Genomic DNA, 13,881 nt, shown 5'->3' with positions numbered 1-13,881 from the left:
TTTAAATATTTTAATTTTATAGAATATATATTTAAAAACTACTTGTTTGGAATTTTTTTAAAATATATGTTTTTCATCTTTTTATTAAGGGTAAACTACTCCAATGGTCACTAATGTTTGGGTAATTTTTTGTTTTTACCACTGATGTTTTGAAAGTCACAAATTGGTCATTAACGTTATCGTTTGTTACAAATTGATCACTCGCCGTTAATAGATGTGATGGGAAACACACGTGGACTATTAATAATTGTTAACAGGCTTTCCTAGATGGTATAATTACACAAATAGTTTATGTTATTTATATATTTTTTCAATTTGATCCTAGTTTTAATTAATTAAATTAAAATATATTTATTTTTAATTCTTATAAATAATGATATATTTTTATACAAGATAATTAAGTCCAATAGCTTTAAAAAAAGGAAATAAAAAATTTAAAATTAGTTATAAAAGCAAAAAACATTAAAAGTTAAAACGATATTTTTTCAAGATAAAAATAATGATAAAGCACCTTTAACTCCTTGTTTGCCCAGTGCTCATGGATTTCAATATATATATATAACGTTTAAAATTATAATCTTTCAAAGTTTTACGATACGACTTAAATTTCCTGTTTCATTTTGAATGATAATTTCTGAAAATTTTCGATTTAGTTTTTATACTATTTCATTTCCACGGTTGGCCCAAACAGTGAATTGATCCGAATCAATGCCTACGACAAACACTTAATAATTAATAAATTATTCTAAATTTAACGACGGAACCAGATACATTAAAATTATCAATTACACATAGTCAACACAAGCAACTCGAGTCGGTTCGAAGTTTGTGGATAACGACGGAAGAGGTGGTAAATCGGTTCTTGATTCAAAATTTCTTGTAAAATTTACAACGTCCTAATCAAATCTTATATCGATAATTCCATATTACAAAATAATAATTAGAGACGAAATTAAAATTATTTTTTACTCGAACGGGGATCAGGCAATGGGTTTGGTTTGAATATAGTGTTATACTAGATCAGAAATATGGTACTATCGGCAATGAACTTCTCCGGCAGCAGCCCCCATCGGTTGGGAATGGCGCGACCAGCAGTCGGGACTGTAAGAAAATTATTAGACAATTCAATCTAAAAATTATTAAGAAAATGAAACAAAATTAAAATTATCACATTTTTTAGGATGTCCCGACTGATGGTCGTGGCATTACCGACCGATGGGGGCTGCTGCCGAAGAAGTTCATCGCCGACAGTCCCTATTTCTGATCTAGTAGAACACTATATTCGAACCAAACCCATTGCTTGATCCCCGTTCGAGTAGAAAATAATTTTAATTTCATCTCTAATTATTATTTTGTAATCTGAAATTATCGATATAAGATTTGATTAGGGCGCTGTAAATTTTACAAGAAATTCTGAATTAGGAATCGATTTACCACCTCTTCCGTCGTTATCCACGAACTTCGAACCGACTCGAGTTGCTTGTGTTGACTATGAGTGTAATTGATAATTTTAATGTATCTGGTTCCGTCGTTAAATTTAGAATAATTTATTAATTATTAAGTGTTTGTCGTAGGCATTGATTCAGATCAATTCATTGTTCGGGTCAACCGTGGAAATGAAATAGTATAAAAACTAAAACGAAAATTTTCAGAAATTATTATTCAAAATGAAACAAGGTATTTAAGTCGTATCGTAAAACTTTGAAAGAATATAATTTTAAATGTTTTTAATATATATATATATTTTGAAATCCATGGGCACTAGGCATACAAGGAGTCAAATGTGTTTTATAATTAATTTTGTCCTGAAAAAATATCGTTTCAACTTTTAATTTTATTTTTTATAACTAATTTTAAATTTTTTTATTTTTTTAAGCCGTTGGACTTAAACATTTAATTATTTTGTGTAAAAATATATTATTATTTATAAGAATTAAAAATAAATATATTTTAATTTATTAAAACTATGATCAAATTGAAAGAATATATAAATAACATGGACTCTTTGTGTAATTATACCATCCAGGTAAGCCTATTAACAATCCACGTATGTTTTCTGTCACGCCTGTTAAATGTGAGTGACCAATTTGTAACAAACGATAAAGTTAGTGACCGATTTGTGATTTTTGAAACATCAGTGGTAAAAATGATAATTTATCCAAACATTAGTGACCATTGAAGTAGTTTACCATTTATTAATAATAAATTTTAAATAATAATGAGTCAAATTTAAAAAAAATGATAAAAGAATGTCAATAAGAAAAAAATTTAATGGGGTAGAAGGGTTGTTTTTTAGAATGACCAACCCACGATTAATATTTATATAGATGTGGTTTAACAATTCTGGGAATGTAATTAATATTTTTATACATATATTTTCTGATTATTTATTGAATAAACTTTTATACATACATTTTATGTATTAAATAGCTTATGGTGATGTAATAAAACCTAATATTTAGTAGGACTAAAGTTATGTGAAGTATTTCACATATTAATCAATTATAAGTTTTTAACATTTGTGAAATTAAAATATCAACGCAATAATTCTCCTATTTAGGTATTATTTTTTTGCTTTTTTTTAAAAATTTCACGTCCACAAAATGAACAAATATCACCAACGATTAGTATAACAACAAAGGATGATTAGGATCCATTGAAAACAAATAAATTGGTATGAAAAATTAAATAATATTATATCTATCAAGTGAAAGACAGTTGGGACCTAAACTGGTCCTAAAGTTTTATATATATATATATATATATATGAGATGAATACAAGATAATATTTATTTAAATACTTTTAATTTTTTGACAATAAATATTTATACTCTTACATACGCAATGTTTGAATCTAAAACTTCAAATTAAAAAAATAGCAACAAATTTATTAAAATATTAAAATTGTTTGGTTCGTGTTAGTCTTAAAGACTACTATCGTGTTTTGGGGCCGTTTAAGTATTATTATGGCATTTATATCGAAAATTCATAACTTGAAATGAAAGCTGAAATAGGGGACCGGCAATTATGAATTAATTTAATGATTATGGAGTATGTTAATAAATATACAAATAATATACAATAAACACGAGATGCTATTTAGTTCATCTTTAATACGTGTTTAGGAATTAAGAAAATACTCTTTTATAGTGAATTTATATAATATTTATTTTAAATTAGTTTATTAATTTTGAATATCGATCGTTAAATTAGAAAGAATTTTAAAAAAAATTAATGTATTTTCAAAGTCTTTTCATCTTTTCTCTTTCTAAAATTTTCCTTTGTTTTATTTCTAAGGGTGATGTCGATTTTTAATTGAATTGATATCACTCGTGTTTTATCATAATAGTTTGTGTTCTCTTCTAGCTTTATTTTTCAATTGCTTTAGTTTTTTTTTATTGTACATATTTTAGTTTTCTTCTTTCTCTTTTGGATTTTTAATTCCAATTAATTTTTAGATTTTTAATTAAAATTAAACAAATTAAGCTTAGACTCCTCTCATTTTATTGATTTTAATACTTATTAGGTTATTTTTGATTTTGAAATAAGACAAACCTGGTATGATCCTCATTTTTGTGTTTAAATACTTTTTAGATCCTTATCAATTTTAAAATTAAACAAATTAAACTCTAACTCTTTGATTTTAATATTTAACCCCATTACATTACTATTTATAATTAATCCCAAAATTATAAATTTGCGTTAGTTGAGAAGTGAACTAGCATTCGCATACACCATTATTGAGTTAGGGACCTTTAGGGTAGACAAGGAAAGAAAAGCCACTGAGCATCACACAAAAATGTGTGATCCTTCACTTGGACAGCCATGCTCTTTTCTTCATCTCCAAGCCAAATCATCCTTCTTTCTCTTTCAGATTTGTTTTTTTTTTACTTCAGAAAAATTTCTTGTTGATATGACGTTGACGCATCTGTTTGTGGTTCTTAAACAACTTCGTCTCTCCATTCTTTATGCAAAGGGTTGAATCTCACATCATCACCTTTACCCCACACTTTCAACCCCCCAAAACCACTCAAAATTGCAATTAAATTCTGACTGAAAATTTCCACATAATTCACCTGTTAACTTCAACCCCTCTACTGAAAAAGAAAATTTCTTTCCTTTTTCCCTTTTTTTCTGGTAGCAATTCACCTGTGATCATGTATTGAATTGTCATTTCTGCACTTAGTTTTCGTTGTTTCCATCAAACCAGAAAAATGGGTTCCACAAAGTTTGTTTCTTTTTCTCCGGTTTTATCTTATATACACTCTTTTTTGGTTAGTGTTCACCGGGGAGCAAGGTTGAAGAAAACCCTTTTTTTCTGAAGGATTTTGTATCGCCATGGGTTCATATTCATTGAAGAATCCTCTTTTGTTGAATGATGAAGTTGAGGCTGGTTTTGTCAAAACTCCATCTCTTCTGAAATCATCACTGAAATGGGGATTAAAGGTTGGAATGTGGGTGGTTTTCATTGCCTGGGTTGCTCTTATTTTCATGTATCCTGGAGAATTTGGCAAACAATTGGTTGATCGAATCATTCATGCCACCAGAGGATCTGTGTTTGGCATTTCAGGTTTGTTTCTATATTTCATTCGTTTTCTTTTCCTACTTTATTCTTTGGAAAAATTAAAAGTTCGATCATTCTACTTTATTCTCACTCTTATTTTGGTTATCAAAATTTAATTTTTTAATATTTTCATTAAACTTTTAATTTGTTTCTTAGTCGGTCCATCGATAAGTAATTAACACATCGAGAATTATTTTCTTTCAAATCCCAACAGTGAAGAGATAGAGAAGTAGTAAACGAGCTATATATTTTGATTCCACATGGATATTATAAATATGTGTGGTTTGAGATTTCACTAGTTTTGAGTTTAAGGTTGAATTTTGTAAGTTTTAAAATGATTTAGGTAAAATCTAAGTTTATAAAGTGATAGTAAATAATAAGGTGAATTCGTTGATATCTTGAGTTGTTGAAAAAGATGTCAGAAAAATAATAATAACAACATTGATTTGATATACTGATGAAATTGTGAAACTTTCGTATATGAATGAAAAAAATAAAATTTAAAATATTTTGGATGACACATGAATTTTATATATATAAAAAACGGTCCACATCTGCACACGAAACCGTCATAAAACAGTCCACATGTTCTATTTATAAATTATAATTTAACACTCTAGTGATTAAAATGAAAGTAAAATGAAATTTTAATGAATAAATTGAATTTTTTTAATTTTTTAGTGATCAAAATATGAAATTTGAGTGATAAATTTTACAATTCATCTTTATTTTTTGCTTTGTGTTTACTCGATCTTTGATTGTGTGTTTGCAGGGAGTTTGTTCTTGGCATTCAGTGCTCCGATTCTTCTCATCGCGATCCTTGCCGTAGCCCATCTTATCGTCTCCGGTGAAGATGTCTTCGAAAAGTATGTTCATTTTCATGGTTTAAACTTGTCTTAAAATGATAAAATGTGTATTATGAACATGGAAATCTTGGCATTCTTCATATAGGAAGAGTTTAAAGAAACCTGGGTTTCGTTTGTGGACTTTCCCTGTTATTGTGGATGGACCATTTGGGGTTGTTTCTGCAGCTGAGCTCATTGGGATAGTCCTCTTTGTCATGTTCGTCGTATGGGCGATGTATGCTTACACCTTGCGGAATCTTAGCCTCTTCACCGAGTTCGATGTTCCCGATGCCGACAAGGGGTAAAAACTATTTTCTGCATCTTTATGGTTTACACTGGTACTTGCGCGGTGCCACTTCGGTTCATAGAGGGCTAAATGTCGTCTTTCATCTTCTTTTTCAGTCGATTCTTTTTGGAACTCACGGGCCTTCGACTTGGAATGTTGGGATTACTCTGCTTGATCTTTTTGTTCCTACCAGTTTCGAGGGGCTCGCTTCTTCTCCGTTTGATAGACATCCCTTTCGAGCATGCTACGAGATATCATGTATGGTTGGGACATCTCACCATGATGCTCTTTACACTCCATGGACTGTTCTATGTTATTGCATGGGCAATGAACGGAACATTAGTGAAGGAAGTGAGTTTTGTTTTCGGTTTTCTTTCGGGTTTATCTCGTAGTTCTTTTATGCTTGCAGTGGCTAAAATCTTTCCATGTTGATTGTTTCATGCAGTTACTGGAATGGAAAAGAGTCGGTATTGCTAACTTACCCGGAGTTATCAGCCTTTTGGCAGGCTTGTTTATGTGGGTTACGTCGCTTCATCCGGTGAGGAAAGACTACTTCGAGTTGTTCTTCTATACACATCAACTATATGTCGTCTTTGTCGTCTTCTTGGCATTGCACGTCGGTGATTTTGTTTTCAGCATCGTTGCCGGAGCGATATTTATCTTCATGCTCGACCGCTTCCTCCGGTTCTGCCAATCACGAAAAACCGTTGATATACTTTCAGCTAAGTGCCTTCCCTGTGGGACAGTTGAATTGGTCCTCTCAAAACCTGCAAGTAGGAACATTTTTATAGTTTCCTTGAGATATATATATATCTATTATGACAATATCGTTCTCACTCTTCTTTGGATCGGAATATGTAGGTTTGCGGTACAATGCACTCAGTTTTATTTTTCTTCAGGTTCGAGAGTTATCGTGGTTGCAGTGGCATCCTTTCAGTGTTTCGTCGAGTCCTCTAGACGGAAAACACCATCTTGCTATTCTCATAAAGGTTCTTGGGAAGTGGACCGCGACTTTGAGGGACAGTATCTTAAGCATGTCCGAGACAGAACCATCGAAGGTTATCAAAACCATGATAACAGCTTCTGTTGAGGGACCTTATGGACATGAATCACCGTACCATTTGATGTACGTAGCCCCATATCTTTCTCTCTTTAGGCTTTCGCATGTCACAATTGAACTGTTTAGTCATGGTGCCTTCACTGCCTCGATCTTGTTTTCACAGGTATGAGAACCTGATCTTAGTTGCAGGAGGTATCGGGATTTCACCATTCTTGGCAATCATAAGCGATATCCTCCATCGTGTTAACGATGGAAAGCCATGTCTACCGAGAAGGATTATGGTTGTTTGGGCTGTTAAAAAGTCAGATGAGCTCCCCCTGCTTTCAACGATCGAAATGGGATCGATTTGTCCGTTTTTCTCCGAAAAAATAAGCCTTGAGATCAATGTTTATGTCACTCGAGAATCCGAGCCTCCATTAGTATGTCTAGTTTATGCTCAGAACTTCTATTTTGCTTTCAAACATAAGCCATACCATTTTCTTTAGTTTCATCTGCCATTGATGTTGCCTGCAGGAAGAAGGTAAGGTTCATGTGGCATCAAACTCTTCCTGCCCTTTCTCCGGCCGAAGTATGTCACCACTGGTTGGCACTGGAAACAACTTATGGTCCGGCTTATACTTTATTATATCGACAGTCGGATTTATTGTTTTAATGGTTTTATTGCGGATTTTCTACATAATTCCATATGATGTGTCTACCTGGTGGTATCTGGGTCTTCTTTTCATCATATGCATGGTGGCGAGCGTTGTTATATTCGGTGGTATCGTGATCGGTTTATGGCACCTTTGGGAGAAAAGGGTTTCCTTAAAGGTCGACGATCAAGACAGGATAAAGGTTGAATCTCCTCAGAGTAACAAAACTGTTGCAGACAAAGATTTGACAAAGAACAATCTTGAAAGTTCAACCATCATTCAATATGGTTCCAGACCAGACTTCGAAGGTCAGTGCCATGTTAAAACTCTAAAAGAAACTCATGTCAAACACGGATACACATCCGGCATTGACGACCGAGTCGTGGTTCTTTCTCGAGTTTGATCCATTTTTTTTTATGCAGAAATATTTGCAACCACAAGCAGGAAATGGGGTAATGCTGATGCAGGTGTGATTGTTTGTGGTCCTCCAACTCTTCAATCAAGTGTTGCTAAAGAAATCAGATCACACAACATGAGGAGACAACGCCATGACACCATTTTCCATTTCAACAGCCATAGCTTTGATCTATGATTATTAACACTAATTGTATGTATATCACAAATGCATGCATGCATGCATGTATGTATGTATATCACAAATGCATGCATGCATGTATGTATGTATAATATGTATATGGAGAGATGGAGAAGCCTATATGTATATAATATAGGTGAAGCAAAAGGAATCTGCAAATCTGACTTAGATAGTATATATATATATATATATTCAGATTGCAAGTTTTCTGTAAACAAAAGCGAGCAAGTAGACAAAATTATAATCTAGCATTGCTGGCAATGTAACATATCGACAAGTAGATAAATTTACATTACACGAATTTGGATTCGATTCTAAAAGATATAAACCTGTTGTTTATTGATGTTCAGCATCAGCTGTCAATGGGATTCGATCCGCTTGTATGAAGAATGCTTAGTTCCCTTTAGCTGGTATTATTCCCTTCTCGTTCTTGAGTTGGAAGAACCTGTACGGGGTCCTTGAACCGGCTGAGTTTCAGGATCATACTTTTGAGAAGCAAGATACTTGAGAGCGGTCACTACATCCGCTATAAGCGGCCGCATATTCGGCTGTTCTTGAACACACATTGCAGCCACAGCCAGAGCTTGGTACAAGCCCCTCACGGGATATTGGCCTTGAAGTAATGGGTCGGCCATTTGAGCAAACGATAGCATCTTACCCAGGCAACCAGATTTGCTAGGATCATTATGATTCTTTCTTGTTTTACTTTCTTCCTTGAAAATATGGTAAACAAACGATAGCATCTTACCCAGGCAACCAGATTTTGCTCACCGCCAGCTCTCGAGTTGTCGATAGCTTTCCTTCCGGTAATGATTTCAAGCAAAACAACCCCAAAACTATAAATATCAGATTTCAGTGTAAGTTGGCCGGTCATCGCATATTCAGGAGCACAATATCCATAGATCCCCATCACTCTAGTGGATACATGAGTCTTATCTCCAACGGGACCCAATTTGGCCAAGCCGAAATCAGAGAGCTTCGGATTATAGCCTTCACCAAGCAAAATGTTTGAGCATTTTAAATCTCGATATATGACGGGCGGGGTTAGCTTTGTCGTGCAAATACTCTAAACCCTTTGCAGCACCTGCAGATATTTTCATTCTCGTATTCCAATCGATCGGCCTTCTGTCGGGAGGTAAATCTGGTATAGAAGAAAATAGGAAAAAAATCCATAATCTGTGGAAAAGGATGACACGTGAAAAATAGAGAGGACAAGCACTACGCATAAAAAAGTGAATCTAACATCAGAAACTCGAACGGAAATAAGTATCACATTCGATTGTGTAACGGAAACCGAGATCCCAGAGACGAGCATTGTTGTTCATACCATGTAAATGATCTTCCAAAGATCCTAACGGCATGTATTCATAAACCAAAAGTCTTTGATCTCCATCAGCACAATATCCAATTAAGTTGACGAGATTAGGGTGGTGAAGCAGGCTCAACATCATTACTTCGACGAGGAATTCCCTGTTCCCTTGCAGTCCATTACGATCAAGTCGCTTGATTGCAACAACCTATGAAAAGCAGGTAACAAGGTTACCTGGTCAACCGGGTTTTCAAGGTCAAGGAGCCTTGATTTCCAAAACCGTACATAGTAAAAGTCGACCACCAACAAGGCAATAAAAAGGAAAAAAGCAGTAAGGCAAACTTAACCCGATCGGAGTTATGAAAAGGTGATGCTGTCTTGTGCACTTGTACTTACTAAATTAAAGGCTTACAACACACGTACTTGATTAGTGCTCTCCAATCGCCCTTTATACACTCGGCCAAAACCGCCTTCACCCAGAAGGCAATCTGCCCTGAAATTCTTTGTTGCAACCGCCAATTCATGGAAGGTAAAAGTTTGTACTGCAATGTGATCGGACTCCCTAGCCGTGGTAGCCTCCTTAGCATTCGGTATATAATTCACTTTCAGCTTCTCTACCGTGACAGGAAAAAAAAAAGAAGCTTCATGTTAATGCTGTTGAAAACCGATTTTAGAAACATTTAGCACTACGACAACAGCAGCAGCAGCAAAGACCAAGGACAGTTTTTATTATCCTTCTCATATCGACAATTTATATGACGAAAACCACATAAACATGACTCGAGTTTCTATATCCTTTTATCATAGAAAACAAAGAGAACACGTTTCATTTGTAGCATTCTTTCTCTAACAAATGAACAATATCAGAAACTGAAATCTACCAGTCCAAGAATTTCATATCAGTGTCAATATATGATGGACCTCAAATTCAATATATACAAAAGAATTAGTATCTGCTTACATAGTATAAAAAAATTATTTTACATTGATTTATGATAGTTGGACCGAGTAAAAATAAGTGACTGAGATTAACTATTTTCGTTGAATATCTTCTCATTTCATTCGGTAATCTCTACCGTTTATATCCGCTCATTCAACGGTCATAAATCAATATAATTTTTTTAATTTTATATTGTGCAAGTACCTGATATATATATTATCCAATAAAAATTTCATCTTTATAGATTGAAAATGTCCAATTTCTCATATTTCTCACACCAACTGTAAATTTCAAACAAACCCATGTTGCCATTTCTAACAAACAATCCGACAAGCTCTCAAAATCCCATATCAGATCACACATAAACATTGAAACCCCAGAAATTGAATTAAAAAGTTGAAACAATTAAACAAATGGGTCAAACCCAAATCAATTTGCAGCCAAAGCAAATGAGAAATCACTTAATATTTTATACAAAAGATCAAATCTTAGGAGTAATAATAACCTGAAGTAGAAGGGATCTGATGATCAAAGCTGCTGGTGATGGTGTTATTATTGATGGGCAGCTGCTGCTTCTTTCCATTTTTGTTTGATTTTCCACCAAAAGGGAAACAACCCATATGAAACTTCTTATTATTATTATTTTTTAATTTTCCTCTCTTTCTTAGCTCACACTAATTACTGAAACAAGAAGATGAAGAGAGAGAAAAAGAGAGCACAAGGAAGGAAAAACTCAGAGCAAACATAAACTTTACTAAGAGAGGGGGACAAGGTAGGAGGAAAAAAGTTTAAATTCACAAGGACGATCTTTTTGGGTGTTTTTCTCGAAAAATCATCGATGATTAGTATATTTATTGATTTAACATCGATTAAATTATATTTTTTAATTTAACATCGATCAGATTATATTTTTTTAATCTAACACCCGTAGTAGTAAAGCGCGCCCCTGAATTGTGTTATATGTTGATTTGGCGTCACGTGGAGTATAGCGCGCCTCTGTACCGCGTTATACACTGACTGGGTTACACGTGGGGTATAGCGCGCCTCCTACTCCGCGCTATACGCTACGTAGGGGTATAGCGCGGATCATGGGCCGCGTTATACGCCGTACTAAAATTATATTTAACGCGGTCTCTGGTCCGCGCTATATAATAATTACATATAACGTGGTGTAGGTACCGCACATTATATGTTTATAAATACACTCATCCGGTTCTCACATCTCTTCGCATCTCTCCTCTCAACTTATAAATTAATACAACAATTCCGTCAACGAGTAATAATTCTGGCAATCTTCTCATATTTGATTTAGAAGTTCGTGCGATTTTTCGTTTTAAGGTAATTTTGTTATAATTTTTTAATTATACTTATTGTTTATTATTATTATTTGAAAAAATATTATACTAATTATTTTCAATTAATTTTTATGTTTGTAAAATTGAAAAGCGGGAGCATACGTCGAAATAGTTTTGCGGTGCAGGTAATAATATAAAATTATATTATTTAAATTATTTACGTTGATGTGTAAAAAAATTTTATGTTATATTTTCGTTCATATATAATTTATTTAATCAGGTTTGTTTCAGTTTTTTTTTGCAGATATAATATTGCCACACTTTTAAACTCAAAGAATGGCGCGACTTTCAGCTATTGTTTATTATGATGGTGAAATTCGAGAAGATGAAACCGACGTTGTTTTCGTATCAAATGAGCGTGTTAAAATATCATTCAAGAGAAACATAACTCTTGAGGAGCTGATAACGAAGATTTCGATGAAGATTCATGTTGGAAGTAGTAGAAGAATGTCGCCGTTGCAGTACAGATTTCCAACATCATTGTTGTCATTAACTTATACAGCGTTCGAACTTTCGAACAATGATGATGTTCAAATGATGGTTGAAGCTCAAAGTAATTATTCAGACGCCGCTATTGAGATGTATGCACATTTTGTTCAAGTGCGTGCTGTTCGGGGTCAATCTTTAAGCTCACACTAATGGGTTGGCTGAATAAGTTGATCAAGTTGGCTCGACTACAGTAATGTGTAATGATTTTAATGCCATAATGGGGAGACATCCATCCGCAACTCCTTACGATATGTACTGAGGTGGGTCCACGAACAATATGTATGGCAATACCGCGTCCAGTTCAAGGGGAAGACATTCATCTGCAAATTTCTTTGACCATATGGAGATGTCATCAACGCAACCATCTGTGCAGTTTTCATTTGACACGATGGCTTCAAGCTCCAGGGGGAGGCATTCGACTGCGAGCTTTTTCGATCTCAATGTCGATATGCCTTCCAGTTCAAGGGGAAGGCGTGCAAGTAGTAGGTTCTTCGACCTAAATGTGGAGAGCATGAAGGAACCATCATCTCCACCAGAAGAACCGCTTCGTGAGCCTGGTGCGGATGGTGCTGAGACTGGACTATTCATTCACCCAGAATCACCGCAATTCAACTCCGATGATGATGAAGTTCCAGGAAATGTGGTACAAACTGACCCTCCTGCACACATGTATGAAGCTGATTATGGTGCAATGTACGGGCCAGAATTTGCGGATATGCCTCATCTCGGTGACTATGGATATTACTCATCAATAAATAATGGTGAGTTATCTTTAGGCATGGAGTTTTCAAGCAAAGAAGAAGCGATGATGGCTATAAAAAATTACAATATCCGTAATTCTGTTCAGTCCAGAGTCAACCGATCAACGACCGAAAAATATGTATGCTACTGTGCCCGACGCGAAACAGATGCAATTGGATGGTTCGCTTATCGAAAATGAAGAGGAAAAATAACATATGGGAACTAACAGTATGCAACGGTCCTCACACATGTTGTGCTGGAGGGGTCAACCAAGATAATCCCAACTTGGACTCTGAAGTGATATGCCAAGCCATCATGCTCATGGTAAAAGCAAGCTCTCTTATAGCTGTTGCAGTGTTGATTTCAGCTATACAATCGTAGTATGGGTACACTGTCTCCTATAAAAAAGCTTGGTTGGCAAAACAAAATGTCATTGTCAAACTTCATGGCGAATGGGATGCATCTTACAACGAACTTCCAGGTTGGTTTAGGCTGGTACGGACGTTGAATATTGGGACAATTGTGGACTTCGAAACCTCCTATGCATACCATAATGATCGAGTTCTTTGCGATCGATGTCAATTCTACCAGGTTTTTTGGAGTTACCCATAGTGCGTTAATGCTGCTAAATATTGCAAGCCTGTGGTCCAGATCGACGAGACTTTCTTGTATGGAAAATACGGCATCAACAACCCTCCTATCAGCTGCAGTATGCATGCCCGTGCATACATCTTAACCTCATACTTAGAGGCATCTGCGCTCAACTCCCGAAAATTGGCATCTAACCAATTTAACGGTATCCTACCTCCGATAAAATTTTCCAGGACACGTCCTAGACTATCCCGACACAAAGTAGTCCAAGAACCGGAAGATATCCCCGATATCACATCTCCATCCACCGGAAGCCCCAGGTGCATAGAAACATCCTCAAGCGTGATCGTGCACTCTCCGCATGGAAGATGGAATGTGTGGGTCTCTGTCCTCCACCGCTCTACTAAGGCAGAAATCAGGTCTGACTCTATCTTACAGTGACCCTGATATCTACCTATGTAACCGAATCCAGCC

The 13,881-nt window shown here is 35.0% G+C and overlaps 1 protein-coding gene and 1 pseudogene across 1 annotated transcript; one reads left to right on the top strand and one right to left on the bottom strand.

The window, feature by feature from the left end:
• The first annotated feature begins 4,132 nt into the window (after positions 1-4,132).
• On the top strand, positions 4,133-8,215 carry LOC120213266 (ferric reduction oxidase 7, chloroplastic-like). Its single transcript, XM_039211428.1, has 9 exons — positions 4,133-4,570; positions 5,337-5,430; positions 5,516-5,710; positions 5,812-6,046; positions 6,141-6,468; positions 6,557-6,821; positions 6,919-7,174; positions 7,269-7,695; positions 7,810-8,215. Exons 1-9 carry the CDS (start codon positions 4,339-4,341, stop codon positions 7,977-7,979), a joined length of 2,202 nt encoding a protein of 733 aa, XP_039067359.1. The 5' UTR covers positions 4,133-4,338; the 3' UTR covers positions 7,980-8,215.
• Positions 8,216-8,229: 14 nt separating this feature from the next.
• LOC120213269 lies at positions 8,230-10,952 on the bottom strand (annotated as a pseudogene).
• Positions 10,953-13,881: the final 2,929 nt, after the last annotated feature.

Source organism: Hibiscus syriacus, unplaced genomic scaffold (assembly GCF_006381635.1).
Source record: "Hibiscus syriacus cultivar Baekdansim isolate YM2019G1 unplaced genomic scaffold, ASM638163v2 tig00110020_pilon, whole genome shotgun sequence".
Classification (NCBI taxonomy): domain Eukaryota; kingdom Viridiplantae; phylum Streptophyta; class Magnoliopsida; order Malvales; family Malvaceae; genus Hibiscus; species Hibiscus syriacus.
This window is presented reverse-complemented; position numbering and strand designations above follow the sequence as displayed.